The sequence below is a fragment of the Helicoverpa zea genome, chromosome 7 (genome assembly GCF_022581195.2).
Source record: "Helicoverpa zea isolate HzStark_Cry1AcR chromosome 7, ilHelZeax1.1, whole genome shotgun sequence".
NCBI classification, from domain to species: Eukaryota; Metazoa; Arthropoda; class Insecta; order Lepidoptera; family Noctuidae; genus Helicoverpa; species Helicoverpa zea.
The window spans coordinates 8,095,833-8,115,072 of NC_061458.1; the positions used below are offsets into that span (position 1 = coordinate 8,095,833).

At 35.8% G+C, this 19,240-nt stretch overlaps 1 protein-coding gene across 1 annotated transcript; it reads left to right on the top strand.

The window, feature by feature from the left end:
- The first annotated feature begins 1,650 nt into the window (after window positions 1–1,650).
- LOC124632070 (ras-related and estrogen-regulated growth inhibitor-like protein) lies at window positions 1,651–17,626 on the top strand. The gene is made up of 6 exons (XM_047166729.1): window positions 1,651–1,925; window positions 14,379–14,435; window positions 15,300–15,376; window positions 15,676–15,857; window positions 16,126–16,312; window positions 16,504–17,626. Exons 1-6 carry the CDS (start codon window positions 1,862–1,864, stop codon window positions 16,570–16,572), a joined length of 636 nt encoding a protein of 211 aa, XP_047022685.1. The 5' UTR covers window positions 1,651–1,861; the 3' UTR covers window positions 16,573–17,626.
- The last annotated feature ends 1,614 nt before the right edge of the window (window positions 17,627–19,240 follow it).

Genomic DNA, 19,240 nt, shown 5'->3' on the forward strand with positions numbered 1-19,240 from the left:
ACTTATCAAATCAAACGCTGAAGTTTAACCTATAAACCTAAAACAAAACCCGTCTTTGTCAACTTCATATGCACCGTATCTTTCGGTTGTCATCTATGTTTTTATGTTTTCATAGCTATTCAGTCAAGCGACGACAGCCAGTCTATTTCTCTAACTACCAACACACGACATTAGGAACACGCTAACAAAGAGCTTGTTAAAATTCTTCTATATGAAACCGTTAGGGCGCCCTATTAAAACAAAACAAAACTGCAGAATGCAAGGAACAGTAAAATCGCCCCATCTAGACTATTTCGAAACAAAAACGGATCGAATTTTATTCAAAGCTTGACGAAAACATTGAGAAATGTATCATGCATTTATAGAGATACGCATTTATAAAATGTTGGCTGTTGGTCAATATACGGTTTATGATTTAGGCACTGCGTGCATATAAACATTTTGTGTCATTATGTACAGGTTGTGAGATAAGTGTTTTGAATATTTATTTGTTCTTACAAATATTTTATTTACCAGGGTTAAAATAATTTAAGTTTGATGGTGTCCAAACTACATTCATTTTTAGTTGTCAATCTTGTAATTTAATTTGTTCTTGAATGCCCCTTAAATTTATACTCAAATTCATTAAAAAATTATATGGATAATGCTAAAGGTTTTATACTTTCATTGTTTCAGTGTGAGATTTGAACGTATTAAAGTCTGCCTTTCGAACTTGCAATCTTCAATAAAGCTATTAAACAGGAAAATCTCATTTCAGTTCACCATAAGTTAAGAAGCTATCTAGAGGGTAGCAGATATCTCAATTTGTGAAATGGAGCTGCTTATACACGCTTCAAGGTTAATGTAAAACAATTTGCCGAGCGGCTACTGGGCTACTGGTTTTATGTATCACTTTAGTCGTGGACTGTACATTATATCATATCACATGTCGGCGCGTATTGGCTGTTGGCATACATTCCGCGGATTAAGCGCACAGTCTGCTCTCCTAACCGTAATATTTACTGATAGTACCGCGACATACACCCTACGTCTATTATACACAACAAATTGGCGACTCGCAAGATTACTGTCCGTTTGTCAAACGTCTCACTCAAGATCATTAAACGCTTCTCAAAGTTTTTTGTACAAACTTCAACGTTATTATTGGATGTTGTGCTAGAAATGCACGCAAAAAAATATGTACGGATAATCACATTAGCCTCATTACTCTAATTGTTGCTAACGTGTGGTAACTTTCGATCTTGAACGCAAACCAAAGTTCTTGACTACGACTATGTGGTACAGCTACTTCATTGTCTAGACAAAGTCTAGCATCAATAATGAAATAACATCGCTTGATCTACATCTCTATCAAAACATTTTGATCGCTGTCTACAATAGAAAATGTGCAACATCATATCATGGAGATAATTAAAAATTAATTGATGTTTTTGTCCTGCAACCTCAAAAATGCTGACTGACGTTTTGAGTACATGGCAGCTGCGTAGGCATTTACTATGGCAGCTATAGGAGAATGGGGAATAGAGCACTGGGAGAAATTTCCAAATGTGTTTCTAATCAATGCACCCACTGAACTGCAACAGAAAAAAACAGTAAAAGACAAATGAGTGTATTCAAATGTCTCTCACTCCTCACTGTAGTAATAGACGTGCCTGAATGCGCCTTGCGCCAATTTCGTTTGACGGCAGTCGCTCGCTAGCAGGTGCGTTGTGCGCGCGTGCGTCCGCCATCTTTGTATAACAGCTGATATTGCCGCCAACGCGATCTTGTTTCAAGCGTTCTGTAGATACGAACCCGATTTGCAGTAGATTTTAAATGCACAAACATTTTGATTGAGTGCAGTGACTTAATAAACGGACTAATGAAGATGACAGTTAATCGAATAAGAGTTGTGGTGCTGGGGAGCGCGCGCTGCGGCAAGTCCGGTAAGAATAACCTCAGGAAAACATTAAAATTGTTATTAGCAGGTGATTTATGCGGTCTGTATGCTTAGATTTCCTACCCGAGTATACTTCAAGCTTGAGTTAAATCGGCTTTAACGACTTGTCGATAATTATGGCTTTTTTCCTTTTTTATCGAGCGCCGAAATCAATTATGTCTAATAGCCCGAGAAAAGTTTTTATTTTGTTTTGAATGCCCTGAGGTAGTTCTGAGGATTATTAAATTAATTATAGGCCACACTATAGATTACTTATAAACATATGTAACTCATTGATGCCTTCCATTTTGCCGACTGGTGTGATCTTCTTTAATTGCTTTAGGATTAAATTACATTACGGCACCAATCAGAACAGGTGAAATGTATATTATGTAATTTTTATTAGGCAAGATTGTAATGATTTTATGACTGAACTGTGGTTTTGCATACATCAGGGCATGTGTAGACATATTAATTAAAAATGTAAACTTTCTCCTTTTAGCAACATATAAGACTTAGGTATGTTATTACGATTTAACGTGTAGGTGTAACTTTCGCAAGTCCCTTAACACTTTCAGCCGGACATACATGTCAGACTATGGCTTAGTGCGGATAAACTTTCAATGTGTAGAGAAGTTATCGAGTTTTTCTTAAGTTTGGAACGCCTTGGTCTTACTAAATTCAATCACTTTCAGACTTTAATTATTATTATTGTTTAGACTTCTTTGGTCGCATCCACTTGTTTTAACCTCGTCCTTATTTCGAATGATCAGGTTTTCAGACAACGATGACAGAATAGATGGATCTGAGATCGATATCGATTGGGTACGATAAACCCTTACAACATCTCTACTCTCCGCATCATTATCTAAACCTGTATAATTCTATATGTTAATTAAAGGTATCTGCAAGGAATGCCATTTGCAAATACGTATTAGGCTCTTATCTTATCAGCGAATATTTCACAGAAGTATCATGTTATGCGTAAACATTACGGAAGTACATAATAATAAAATAGCAATAGCAACTGTTTATGCGAATCCTTGTCACTACAGTATTATCTTTGTTTGTACTTGGATCGGTTCCATGGAATCGGCCACTAGGCTGTTGACATAGTATGCGCACTGGTTATCAACACTGTGATACAGACGACTGATATCTGACATTTACTGGCTGTTGCACCTGAAATGTTCGTCACAAAGAAACTTGCAACGGTAATTTTTATATGAGTAATATTGATAATGATAACATAAGCATGCTTTCCGTGAAAGAATTTCAACATTTATTGGGTACCGACAAATTTTGGCGATGACTCACGGAGATTGACGTTAAATATTTTAATGAGATGTGTCAAGGGAATGACAAGAAAAGTTGCCCTGTCGACTAACACATAATTGGCAGACGAGTCCCATAGCATTCCTCATACGTTTGTAATCAGCTACGGTTATTAACGTAACTTTGGGAAGAAAAAAAAACCGGGAATAGTTTATGAAAATGTTATCTGTTGCGAGTGGTTTGAAAGTTAGCGTTCAATGACAGTAGATAGCAATCAACGTAAGTATTATAAGGCTTTGGTTGCGAAGTACGGATAATCTTACAGCTAGACGAACATTATGGCTTCATGGCCGTGAAGTATGCTCATCCTTGATATCGATCAGGGCTTCGCTAAGTCCATAATATCGAGGTAATGAGTCTTATTATATAAAATGTTATTATGAACAAGTTTGTTAAATTCTGTAATGTCAATGACACAGCCTAGACTTTGAAGATAGACCAAGATCTTGTTCTAGATGTTTCGTTCGCTATCTAAATTGTACGCTCTTTGAATTTTTATTTCGATTCATTTAGATATCTCGAAGTGAAGGGCTCCTTTGCATTCAAATCACCTAAGATGATCATGACGATTCTGCGAGATGAACTGATTGTCATCAGCGTCTAGAAAATAATTAAATAAGCTAAAGATATGGGGTGCCAGTGCAAATTGTGCCTTAATCTTATTAAGGTAATGACTTCATCGTCGACAAAGGCGATCGTGTGCTCAAGCCCTAAAACGTGTTCAGCGCCGGATGTTTAAGCCCCAGGTTATGGAGTTGCAAGGATACAATTAGCTATGATTGGTCGTTGCTTCTACGCCCATTAACCTTGTTAACTCTATTTCGCGAGATGATTAATTGTTGGAGTATTATTATGATGTTTTTATTTCCATTTCGGCGCTGATGTGATTTACTTGGTGCTATGACTCACAAGACATTCACTGGCTGGGAACAATCTGATTACAAACGAAGTATTTTCGTGTTAACTTGACGAATTTAAAGTTTAATTTCCGCTCACGGATAAGTAACGATGGAAACCTTCATTTCGTCATCTGGTCGTGATTTTTATGATTTTGAAAAAAAAACTTTAGAGAATATAATGTATTAATAACACAATGAAATGATGATGAATATACTAACAGACAAAATTTGCAAAAGAGTACTTTGTCTGAATTTAACAGCTAAGTATGTTAAATCGTCCAAATATTATAAATTGATAAACTACGCCGATGTTGGTGTCGCAATATGGGAATGGCTAGTCCAGTACTACATTACAATAGGTTGGGTTAATTAATTGAAACAATTCGTTACATTATACACCTGGCTACAGTCTGGCCGACCAGACAGTCTCGAATACCACAACATTTACTTTTAGACTTTGTTGAAGATAATATTAGAACACGACAAATATCTTCGGGGATTGGTATGTTGTGTACGAGTATAAAGGAACAGATATTTACGTAGTTTTGTTGAGTTGTAGCCAGTTGAATGTTTGTCTGGAGATCTGAAGTTTGATTGTAGTTGACGTAGCTATCGACGACAACTGTGTGTGTTTTTATGATCATTTTTTTAGAGAGATTTTCTTTTGTGTGCGAGTTATGATTATGAGATCTGAGATTAACTTGAGAAAGTTATTGTTAGATTGTGCATTAAGTAATACCTGTCAATGCAAAGACGTTTATTTCTTCTTAACTTTAATTTTCTATTATAAAATCCACTTTAGAGTTCCATTCACACTTTTTCCTGCGAGTTACACAAGAGGAAACTGCGCCTAAAAAACTGATGGTTTCAGGATATTATTGAAATGGTAAACGAAAACTTACGTTACCTAGTAAACGATAAATAATGTAAAGTAAACAATTCGTTCTCTTTGAAGCACGTTTTCTACGCGCTGTTATCGAGCTCGAATTAGATTCTAAATAAGTTCAAAACAGTAAGAATCCTACGCAAGCAATTTTATTTTTTTTAAATGTAGGTTAAAATATAGATTTGTTTTTATTTAGCTGATAGGCTGAAAACAATTTTAACGAGGGAAGTTTAAGAATAGTAAGCTCATGATTTAAACAAATTGTTTTGTGTATTGTTTTAGCTTCAATATGACGTTGAAATGGCGTTTGAGCGATGATGATAACTGGTTGTCTGCCTCCGCAAAACCGCGAGCAACGTCATTGCAAAAAAAAAACTGATTCGTCATGGCTATTTTATTTTTGTTTTGAATTCTATTTTTAAAACAATACTATTTTTGCACTGGCTACACTCGCGTTTGTATGAATAGTACGTTGACTCACTGTCTAAGATTTTACTCATATGTGACGTCACAGATTGTCACAATTGAGTAGTATTATAATGATTGGAGCGTGGGATCGACGCATGAGTTCCAGCAAAGCTTCCATAGCACATTAGTCAGTGTATCAAAACAGTCTACTACTAAAAGTTCAGCGGAAATTACATCGTACTCGTAATAATCGTCATCGAAATGGCATATTTGAATATACGGACGCAAATAGAATCACTCAGATATTGTCGCCAAAATTTGGTTTAATACGCAAAAGTATTATTTTTGAGCACGATCACTATAAACAAAGTTTAAATCAAACAACAAGTCGTAGTTATAATGTGCATAGCGTCAAAAACAAATGAAGAATTAGCTCAAAAAAAACATGGATGCTCAGATGTTTTGCCAATTTGGCTATTGCTCCCAAACTATACAAATATCAACAATTGGATATTTTGGTCTTCTCTAGACGCCTGGAGAGTTGCAGTAGGTACAAACTAATTTGTGTGTAGACGGGACTCAATGCCTTCTGACTAAGGAAAAAATGGACCTGAATTTCCAAGTTAGTTTTTATTTTCACCTTTCTTATAACTTTGCAGAGAAGCAACATATTGTGTCCCCTTCGAAAGATTTATTTTTATATTTAAAAGTATTTAAGTTGAAACTGAATAAAATATTTCAAACAGCTGAGAAAGATCACTGTTTCTTCCATAAAATCACTCCTTCAGTCTAAACATAAAATGCCTAGTAACAAAATGCCCAACAAATCACGTCCGCACTTAAACATAAAATATATAGCGACTAGCCGTTTTCCCGCGGTTTCACCCGCGTCCCGTGGGAGCTACTGCCCCCACCGGGATAAAATATAGCCTATGTTACTCGTAGATAAAATAGCTTTCTAATGGTGAAAGAATATTTAAAATCGGGCTAGTAGTTTTTGAGTTTATCCATTACAACCAAACAAACAAACAAACAAAGTTTTCCTCTTTATAATATTAGTATAGATAAATATAGATATGTGTAAAATGAAAATAGAATTACAAGTTTCCGTCTGAATATTCGTCACGTCTTTGGTATCTTTGTTCGAGTCGAACAACGAGGGGAGGAGCGGTCATAAATACCCAGTGAGGATGGGTAATGTTTTACAATAAATGTGTAAGTATGTATGTAGGTATGTAGTTAAAACAGTAATGCACATACAAGTGAAGGGCATACTGAAATCGTGAATTGATAAAATATTGGGTTCATTTCTTATTGCATCAGTCTGATTGGTTCAACATGATAGGGAACAGGGCAGGAGGAAGAATAAGAAGACTGATAGGTTAAATAAAAAACAGTTGACAATTAGTTATATTAGGCTATATTTATGCTATAACTCGACTATTCATAAGCTAATATTTGCATACTTTGCGAAGAGCGCTTATGACCGAATCGTAGCTGAAAAGTCACTTTTACATAGACAAAGGTCATGGAAGCTAGTGAGTCTATGAGATACTTTGGTGGAATGAGCCATTTAACGTTTTATTTATTATGATCATGATCATTGGCCGTCTGGCAACACTTTTAGTGGCAATAAAATTTGTTTTAAACCAAATAAACGTACTTACCATAGTAATTTGAGTGTTGGCGTTAACTTTCAGGAATGTCATTTAAAAAACCATGTGAATGTTGTCTAAAATAATTTATTAATTTATTCAATTAATTAGGCTTAATTTGGCATACAACAACCGCGCACAACAACAGTCTGCAAAAGATATATAAAAAATCTCCTTGAAGAGAATAGAGGTTCAATTCGCTAAATCAAATAACCATAAACACAATTCCATATTCAAAACCGCAGAAGCATTACACGCCATGCAACACATCATTAAACAAGTAAGACAGTTACGCAACACAATTTCTATAACACTTTTGATTTCAATATCACACCGAGGTTTATTCAACACATTGACACGTGTTACATCTAACGGACTCGAATACTTCCAAACAAATTGAACACTTCAGTCTCCAAGCGACGACAGATAAATCATGCGTAGACTATTAATGAGTCATTGAACATTCAAACGTCACTAATCGCCAATTAATAACGGTTAGGAAACTATCAAAGCTACCATTTGATATACCCACATAGAAACAGACGTGTTAGCTATGCAATAGAAAGTATAAACAATAACTTAGCGAAAGCTAACACCGGTGAAATTGATTTATAGAGCCGTCGTCGGATGTCGTTTTTCGGAAACACTCAATATATTAACATAACAATTATAGAACGATTAGGTAAGAACTGTTAACGTGCCCATTGAGCAATGTTACGAGCTCTAGAATTTTAATAGGCTACGAAAACAGATTTTGATGTTCGCTATTTAAAGATTTTTATCGATAAATTCAATTGAAGTGTTTGTAAATAAAGCTTGTGTAGAACAGGAATAGGTGCAGTGTTTGCACAGACTGAATAATGTATTACATTATTTCTACCCGGATTTTGTCTAGCCGTGTTATCTTTTAATTTCAGAAAATAGTTCAGCAGGTTTGATTTAATAAGATCTTTAGTTATTCTTATAGATAAGCATATATCGGCATAACAACAGAAAAACAGTTATGTATCTTGATCGACATTCACTTATCACAAAAATTACTGATATTGAATAACAAGCCGTTAAAAAATATTTTAAGTACAAACAAAATCGACACAGTAATCCTTAACTTGGTACTACGCAATACGGCTCAATTTCTCTCAAGCTTTCGCAATACTGAACTACATAGGAACATTTAATCAATATGCAAATTGAAACCACTAATCGTAATACCTGAAACATGTATTGACACATGTAGTCGGGTTGTACCGTCAGCGATCACGTTTCTTTTATTTGGTAACTCAATCACAAATGTAACAGCGATAATAGTAATTAATTATACCGATAGTTGGTGCGCGGGTGTTCTACGTTCTTAGCTAAGGAGTAAAAACCGGGGCAGATTTACTAATATGCGTATCAATATTGCTAAGGTGAGTGTCGTGTTTTTTATGTGCAAAATAATAAATACACACTCGTGATTTTCAATGCAATAATTTGCCGATGCTTTATTGAAGCATCATAATGATTAATTTGAAGGAATGTTACTTAGGCGTATGTAACGGATCAAAATTAAATGCTCTTGAGTGAACTCGTACTAGATTAACATTAAGGTATTTATACACCATATACTTAGTTCAAATTGAATTCGTGTTCATTATACCGATTGATTAAATTCGGTATTCGAAATGTTTGTTTACTTTACCGCTTGATTCAGAGGTGCCAAACTCAGTTCACGTGGCAAACCACGAACTACAAAATTTGATTGCTTTGTTAATCAAATTCAAGGGTAAACATATTCCTGTGAATGTTTATTCAATTCTTAACATGTCAAATAAATGTAAATCATCTTACCAAGTATATCACCGAGCTCGATCTTCAGATCGTCCAAAAATCCAAGCTTATTTATTGTATGCACACATTTTGACAAGAAAAATTGCACCTACAACAATTTTGGTAACTTAGGTATATACTTACTTGGAGACACACAACTTCTTATATCTTAATATCTGCGATTAAGCAATATGTTAAACAATTACAAAGCCATGGGAAACCTTCCGAGAAACAACGAAAAACTTGACAGATGATTACCGATTTCACACCAATTGGTAGGCAGCCCAAGTAGCTGCGCAGTAGGTACCCAAGTACCTACAAAAACATTCTCCCATGATTTTCGAGTCTTCTGATAAATGTTTGAGTTATAAGTGAAGCTTGCATTACGCAACAGAAAGCAACGAACAATCAATCTTAAGTGGCCACATCTTGATTATGTGATTAAGTTAAGTTTACTCTTAGGCTCTCAACACACTTGCGTACCAAGTGGCTTGCCAACAGCAGCGTAGTAATTATAAGTATTTTTGTAATTATAATTAATGTAGACGCAGCTTTACGAGCGTTGGGTACTCTTGCATGATGCAACTACATAGCTATCTACGGGGTATTTTTGTTATTGCTTTGAAAAATGGTGAGTGTTTTAAAAAATCGTAAGAGCATTTATTTAATTTCTGTAATGATTACGGACTGTTCATGGTTGAATTGGACCAAGAGAAGAATTGTTAGACGGCTAATTTTAACTATCATAGAGTTATTTAATGATGAACTAGGCAATCTTCATAACAAAGTTGGCCTTGATAAATGATTACAAACATAACGAAATAGAAGAAGGACTATCTAGACTATATAGGATATATATCAATGGACATACACGAGCTAATAACAAATCTCAGCCACGAGTCCCTGTAAAACCGTTACTTATAACCATCGGCAGTTAGGTTCTGACTGCCAAGAATTCACCATTACCACTATAAGTACCTACCTATCTGGTTACTGCAGCAATATAGCTATATTAACTCCGCTCTTTGAAATAAATTGTCTTCAGGTGATGTCCGTGATATGAGCATGTTTGAAGTTCTATGAGTATTATTGCTTCAATCAGGTATCAAAGACTTGAAGCTCATTAGGAAGGCATGGTTATGAAGTTTTCTTGTTATATCGCGGATCTATGATTATAGCCATAACTGTTAAAAACTAGAAAGATTTTCTAATACTGAAAACTTACTGTAAGCAATTTAGATGTATATTATGTAGACATATATAGATATTGGAACAAATAGATTGTACGACCGAGTGACAGATTCTCAATCTATCTATATTCTAGCTTGTTGGTTCAAAATGGAACCAACAAGCTAGGAGTAGAGTACGATACAAATATTTACATCGAAATTAGTCACCGTGAACCGCACATCATATGCAACATTACCGATGACATAAAACTCTTATTGCATTTCGGGATCATAGATCGAGAGCGAGTAAATGTCAACTGCAGTAGTATTAATAGCGGCGCGGGCGCAGCTCAACCGCATGCCTCGGCGCGCAGTGAGTCACCCGGTCAGACGTCTGCCGGGACACCCGCGGCACGCACCACGCACACTCACTCCGATATTAAATGCGAAATCACAGAAAATCAACTTTAAAACAGTGATGGAATCGCCAGAGAATGACATGGAAAATTTTTAACACAATCAGATTTTTTTCCCAATTCTGAACAGAGTGAAATTTAGTATCTATCAGTAGGTTTCTCTATGGTATTTAATATGTCTACAATTCCAGGTCAATTTAAAATTAACAAACAATCAAACAGACAAAGAAAGTTAAATTAACTTCCCAATTTTCTTTTCAATTTCTGAAATTTTCTCGAAAATCTTTCTTCTAACGTCGCGTGGAATGTATCGAACCTTCTACATATTTCGTTTTACGGTCCACTCACGATACGACATAATTATACACTGCCGACCGAATATTCGATCGCTCAGTCAGCGTTCCAAATAGAATTCGCACAGTTAGAGCTTATTTATAGTGGAGAAAAAATATCTGATGCTCTGTACTGTCTATTGTTTGTATGCGTAAGCGCAGAAGCACGATTGTGAAGTTGAAAAAAGTAGGATTGTATTTTGCACGTATTTAATTCAAATGATACTGTTAATTTCTTCAGGTGGTTTTTTTTCAATTTATCGAAAAAGAACTATTGATTCATCTGTTTGCAAATTACTTTCGCTATTTACTCTCTAACTTTTATATTTGTTCATTGATTCATAATTGATGTTTGCACACATGTTTCGAGCTCCTCAATTTGTTTAACTGTCAATATCTGTTTGTTGAAGATTGGCTACAAACATGCCAGTCGCCACCTTTAGACCTTTATTTGAACTGAATTATGAGGTCAATATTTTCTAGACTTCCAGGTCAAGCGAGCTCATCATTGTCACCTGTCAAAAATAACTGTGGTGAAACTCTAATTAGCATGTCGATATTTTAACAAACTTAGATTACGAGAGAAAGCTTTGTAATACTACCTGCAGAAGATAAACGCACTTAAAAATAATTGGTTGTTTATTTTTTTTATTTTATAGTCCTCAATAAAGTTATATTGCATATAGGACGGAAGAAAGACACGTAAGTACTTTAATTAAGTGGCGTTTAAGGAAATAAACTGAACGTAAAAATGTAAATGAAACTGTGTGCCGTTCAATTACAGTAGCGTGGCGTACATACCGGGATCGCGGCTGTGATCACCTCGGCGATGCTCTTAATTAACATTTAGCGCTACCGTATTCCCCGTTTCCCCCGAGTCCCGTTACAGGTCTCGTTACCGCACACCAATTTATTCTGAAAATGAATATAAAAGTAATATTCATGCGAAAGCCGTGAACGCTTCACGGTCAAGATCTTAATAAGCCTCGCCATGTATGCAGTTCCAATTTCAAACCAGTAGTTGGTGCATCGCTCACCGTATTGTTGTAGGGAATTGAATGCCTACTTCGGACGCATTCGGCCATTGCGAATTGAAGACCGTTCTGTCTTGTTACAAATTTAACCTAGATTTATGGTATGAGACGCTATCTGTGCAGAGTAATGTGGCTGTGGATCACCTTGAACTGCCTAGCTATCAGTGTTCAAGTGAAAGTACTCGTTAGTATAATTGGTAAGACTCAAGCTGCATGTTTATTTTGCACGAATTGATAAGGGTTTTCAGATTCTGCAGTACTTGTCTGTGTACGCTTTACAGTAAGAGGGCCAGTTTTGTTAATGAAGTTATGGAGTAGTTTTCATTACTGCAATCTCTTGGTAGCAAATACTTGAATCGGTCATCGACATGCTGAAAATTTTAACAGATTTTTAATAATATTTGCATATCATTAATTTGATCGCTTGGTAAATAAAAATATTGTTGTTATTAAAAGAACACGAGTAGCTCAGGCTAACAGCCAATAAAACGAGCAAAATATTTATATTAAACTAATAAAGGATGCTCAGCCAGGAGAGAACACATAAAAGGAAAGTTCGACAACCTCGATAGATAGCCGTGAAATCGCAATTAACATACATCGATTGTTTTGAGCTGGTTCATTGAATCTGGGCACTCATCACACCGCCTCTCGCTCCTGACCCGACATGCTTGACGGAACAAACATAAAACAAGTACCTACACATTTACTGACATTAAAACCACATGTGCAGCAGAAGCTAAATAATAAATCCGTTGACATGACATGTTTATAGTTTTTCCGCTAACTCTTGACATTTGACGGAGAATCAAATCTCAATAAACCGCCATGCTGATGAGATGTGACAGTTTATAATCCATTTTACGGTTTATGATATACACTGGAGCGATGTCTCGGAACCGATTCTAATCAAAGATCATGATCGATCTGCTATTTGATGTCGGACTGCTTATTGATTGATAAATTCAGGTCTAAACGGGATATTTACTATCGGCAGACCAGCAGTTTATACCGGCTAGTATTTCATCTTGAGTATCTTAATATTGGTGTCTATAGTTCTACCAGGTTATAAATATTTGTTCGACCTATTGCTTCGATAAGATTTCTGTAATTTAAACATGGTGTGAGTCAACTAGGGAGATATATAGGTTAGTTGTAGTTTTTGTAGGCGGAGTAACAGCTTGATAGTTGTTATGTGCAATTAGGATTTATGGTATTACTAGGTGTGTTGTTCGGAAAGAAACAGTGGGTCGGTTAGCCTAGTCTGGATATAGCTCCGCGTTCCTCCCGCGTCAATAGAACACGAGGAAGTGAAGTAACTTGTTTGTTTTGTTGCTACTACTGCGAGTATTTATCAACATTGAAAGCCGAGTTTTTAGGACAGTGGTTTTATTGCTTCAGGAAAATATCAGGAAAATTTTGTAATTTCAACGTAAGATATTTAGAATTATTCTCTAGGTGGTTTCACTTTTTCTTATGATCGGCAAGAAAGCTTTCAGATCAATCCGTTTACAAACAAGGTCTTCTTTTTAATTTTTTTTAAACTCATCGATGACACATGATCTATTAACAACAATAAAAAATTAAGGCAATGAAAATAACTCGATTAATAAGTATGTAGGCTGCACAATAAAAGAATTTTACTAACGTAATACTATACGTTGGAACGTGTTATATTTATTCGTTTAGAGTTACACGGCAGTTTATCATGTTTCATTGCGCCAACGGCTTCGATACACATTTACACAACTCATGTGCAGCGTATGTGGAGCGGGACTTGGCTAGATTTTAAATTAAGAATATAATAATATTATTCTATGTGTTATTGGCCATGTATAGAATAGATTCAAAGGCAAGCTGTATTCCCGGCCGAGTCGAAATCAAGACATCTTTTTTTAAGACAGAATAGATTGACCGTTTTGTCTTTGATATAACAATTTATTTACGTCTAAAAAGACTTACTTTCCTACAATGCTTCACTTTGTTATATTCTGATAGTGGTTGAAACAAACGCCGCCAAATATACGTGGTTTAGTAGAATGGAAACTAGTGATTATAGCTTGTAAATAAATTATACCTTTGTGATATGTAATAGAGGCAATAAAGGGCCTAAGCGTTACAATTACCACTACACAATAAACCAGTAATTAAATTCATTTAAATAAGAATCTCCATAAAACACTGATTGTGAATACAAACCAACTGTGTATCTCGTCTTTAGTGTTAATTGGTGAGGTAGTTGACCAATAACTTTACTACACCTTTAGCCCTTTGTCTACTTTCCCTCTAATTGAAGCTTGTAGTTATAAATTCATTGAGGGGCACAAATTTTGTAACACCTTACCTAGTGGCTGCTAATTGCTGCTTTCTCTGTTACCAACTTGTATTTCAATTAATCTATGTGTTTTATCTTGTTAGATAAAGATTGAACTAAAAGTGTAATCAAAAACACGTTCTTTAGTTTATCGATAAGGTGTGATGTTGCGCAATTGTTTCAATGTGTTTGTTTTGTTTCAGCCGTGGTGGTGAGGTATTTAACGAAGAGATACATCGGCGAGTACAGCTCCACTGGCGGTGAGTATATTTAGTAACCGATACTTTGTGAATGAGGCTTGTTTATATAAATTCGTAGCAGAATCTCTTGATATGTTTACAGCAATTTCGTCGGGGCTTTTTCCTAATTCATGACTACGATAAAAGATGCTATATTCATCCATGCTAAACAAGTTTAATCAATCTCAATGCAATTTTTTAACATCACATACAGGCTTGGCATAAATAAAGTTTCTATCAGATAAACCCTATTGTGTGTTAAGGTCAATATAACAGTAGAAATAGTTATTTTCACTGGCACTCCTCCTAGTGATCACCTAGATGATACCTATGCGAAGAGTCGGAGTTGTACGCGAGACAGAAATACCAATGAACATGAGCCCTTACAGAGGGCACTCACAAATGCCTCGCATTGAGTGCCAATGGACGGTTTATTTGCGATATTGGCAAGATGCAGCGCCGGAGTGCCAAGGCTGAGCGACGCCGGCGCCGGCCCACAGGCCGTCGACCTTTGGAGCATGTTACGTTATTTAACAAAAATATTAATCTTGCGAGAATAGAAAAGTTTTGAGCAATTTCCTTTTTACAGAATTTTCGAATTAACAAGTTTAGTTCATACCCTTCAGAGTTAACATTATTCATGAATTATCGTCACCTAAATCTGCGTTCCCAAAATCCCAATCGATTGATTTATTACACATTTTTGTGCCTATATCAGTGACACTTAATAACTCATTTGGCGTATCAAGCGAGTGCGTTATTGGTTGTAACCTAGATCTGAGTGACTGATAGCATCTTTCAGAAAGTCAATGCATTACGAGGTCGATATTGAGAACGGGTCGAGTGTTGATTGTTGTGCAAAGTCAAATAAAGATTTTGTTTCAGATTTCCTGTATCAACATCGGGTGGCGTTCGACGGCGCCACGTCTGAAGTGGAGGTCTTAGATACGTGCGGTTGCGCCGTAAGTGTTTTATCTCTGCTGATATCATCGCCAATAGAATACACACCTCGACTGTATTTACCACTTATTTATATCGACACTTTCTACATTTCATATTATAAAATCGTTTTACAAACACTTTATTTTATTTGTTAATAATTCTATTTCTGATAAGTTGTCGAGCGTGTCTCAGAATGATAAGAACCGTTGATGAGTAATCGATATTGATTAAAGATAGTCGCATGAGGATCTCACGAAAACAAATAATGATAGATTGCTGGAGTGTTCTAGGTATTAATTACTCATAATATTTTGCTTAGAAACGTGGATGTTTGGCGGAGCATCTGCGCTGGGGCGATGCGTTTGCAGTGGTATACTCTGTGTGTGACCGACGGTCGTTCTTGGCTGCTGCAGAGCTGCTCGCACTTCTAGAAAGAACCCGCCTGCCCGGCTGCACCGCCGTCACCCTGCTCGGCAACAAGCGCGACTTGGAACATGCCAGGTTTGCATAATAAAAGTTACATACATACACAGCATTTTGCCAAAGGTTTATGAATTCAGACAGCCTATCTACTTAAGTCTGTTAGAGTAGGTCAGTTCATTATAAAGGTTAAGAAGGTCACATAAATTACGCGAGTTGCTCTTAAATCCTTGCATGTATTATGTAAATTAATAAGCGCTTGACATTTTCCATATTTTCATAAAATTGGTTGTAATAACAGTGGTTTACAGTACCAGTAGAATATTGATAAGTGGTTGTTTTACATCAGAGTTGTCAAAGCGGAGGAGGGTCAGGAGTTGTCGCTGCGGTTCGGCTGCCAGTTCTACGAGGTGTCGGCGGCGGAGTCGTGCGCGGGCGCCGCGCTCGCCTTCCACGCGCTGCTGCGCGAGGCGCGCGCGCTCGCGCTCTTGCTGCCAGCGCCCAGACGCAAGCTCGCCGCATATTCTGTGTCTAAGGTGAGTTTCTACTTCATGTAACGGAGTCTAAATATACATTTTGGTATGATCCAGTTCAATCTAAAGTTTTGTTTCATGTAACCTAACTTGATCAATAGTAAAATCGAATCAAAACTTTACCTAAAAGATGGAATTTCAGTATTTCAGTAAAGAAAACGAAATAATCAAGCACAATGATAATTTGTACACAGGTAATCGGCAGCATCCTGGGCTTGAGCAACAAAAGCGTAAGGAAGAAACGACCATCACTCAGCATATGATCTGTCGGCCCCGCCACTACTGGATCTTGTTTACTCCGTGACAGGAGTTTTGTTTTTATTTCTGTGCTCCCACAGAAAGCTTTGTTATCTCTGTCGATACGGATCGAAGGGATTTGTCTGCCGGGCCTGCGACGGAGCTAAGGTGGATTTACGATGGCTGCAAAGATGAGAACACATAAAGATTGACACTAGGAATTGATACGTGGAAATATGGCCCCTCTGTAGCCTGTTTACTCGTAATGCACAGTGTGCCGACGTTTTATTATACCTACGTAATTCATATAACTGTAATATATTGAATGGGTTATCTCCTTAATAAAGTATGTAATAGTGTGCACGGAAGTTATGTTTATAGCAGTAAACGTAAGATCGTGTTTGTACCCTTTTAGTAGACTGTAAAGTGGCCTTTAAATATATTCATTAGAGCTACGCGAAGTTCTATTTATTCAATCATTGTATTATAAATTCCCATGAATATCAAGCAATATGTGTGTATTATAAATTATGATGTTGTAACTGTAGATAAGAATCTGACTGAAATATGGTGTACTTACTTAATGGATTGAAAAGACATTTCTTCTAAAGTTTCGATATAAAATTTGAATTTTGCAATTTAGTTAAGTGGTTTTGAAGTTGCATAAAGTTACATGAAATGTTAAGATTTGTACTTAATATTAAGAGGCTTAGCTCAAGTACTTATGTAAAAGTGTTTGTTGATTAAAATCTTAATGGTCATTATCATTTCTTTGATGTTTGGTAACGTTTGATTGAAAGTTTCTTGCACTTAACTTTTTCCCCTACAATGTAATTTGGAAGGTTTGTCTGGTTAAGTATGTAATATCTTATTATTCGTTCCATTGATATTAAATTGCACTGTCTACTTCGATGCATAGTACCTAATAGAAATAAGACTGTCCTACATTTAATATATATTTGAACTATTTGATGCCTTAATCATAGTTATCTATTGTTGTTATATAATAATGTGCCATTTTGACGAACAAATGATCTTATATTTATCAATACAAATTCAATAAAAAAATATTAATGTTTATTTTGATTTTCATTTTTCAAACCTAAAATTGTTATGAAAAATATTTAACAACCCTCATACACAGAAACAAGACTTACAGCCTTGCTTCCCTTTTTAAATATGCTGGAAGTCCGTCTTAAAAGAGCTAAATTAAAAGAAGTATGGAATAGTAATGATCCCTGCATATATTGAATTTAATAAGCAACTATCATTTAACATACCTGAGTACGGTAGCAAGTGACATTATCGAAGGGAAGTACTTATAGAATATTTACAATTTCACTTCCACATATCGTATTTTTACTGATAAGTGGTAACAGGTCTATTAGACATATTGAAACGGCTTCATATCAACACCACGCCCGTTGAAAGGAAAATCAGGGATCAACAACGTATAGTCGGTTTTATTGCTCGGGGTACATTTACTTGCAAATGTTAAGCCAATATAGTTACGCATACCTACATGAGATTGTGTAGTTAGCGGCTTATAAGGGTTAGTCCACATTTAAGAGTGTTGATTAATTGGTGCGCTGTTGGTCATAGGGTTAATTATAAAAGGGTAAAAAATCGAGCCAATATTTCAATATTATTTAGAAATGTTTAGACCAATAGTCACATAGTTTTCTCGATTTTACTAATCAAATCATTGCCAATTATATAAAACTCTACAGTTTTACACTAGTATTTTTTTGCACGAATAAAATACGTTCGCAAAAGATAGGTTGAGTTTTAAATGCATTAATATATTGTCCAAAGAAGTCAATAAACAAAGTGGATGCTACAATATTCTCTCAAGTTACTATGAATACTCTTATCATTCTATTACCGAGTGTTACAGTAAATACATTCATTATAGTTAAAATACACGACTTCCTATAGATATGCACATAGATAGGCGTTCGTTGCATCTGCATTGCATTCTTACAATGTATTAGAGAAATTTATTCACGATATGTACGACTCAAACTTGTTCTAAGCTGTTTTAAAATAACTGCAGAAATAAATGACAGATACATTTTAATGAGGCTGTACATAATTTATAATATTTACATTATAAATGTGCTTTTTTACTTTTTTTCAGATATGCTGTGTTTTATATTCATAGACCTCGAGTAACGCCGCTGGTAAGATGGCCCTTATGGTCATATTTTGTGGTACCATAAAGAACTCTTCTCTGTAGGTAAGGAAGACTGCAATATTTTTTCGCATAAGTAATAGCAAAGTGGCATCATGATTCAGTCATCAAGGATGCCGTGAAACGTGGTCAGAAATTGTATATTTTTGAAGTAAGTAGTAGCGTCAATATGTTTGTGTCTAATTTCGAGATTAAACGAATATGATGCTAAAGCTTTTCTTATGGGAATTCACACATTTTTCTTGTGTCTCCCATGGCATATAAAACAAGATAAAAATTAACTATGCAGGCCCAGGTTGCACGCCCATCGGTTATCTTAAAGTTAACCTCTCACCTCCGTTGACTTTTACAACTTATGCTAGATGATAAGTTGGCCATATATTTAGATTTCATTCCCTGTCATAGATTAGATATCTACTTATATCTACGTAAAAAAGAAGTACAGGTACCCCATGTGTTTTGGCATATGGGAATTCGACGACATAACAGCTTTTTTATCG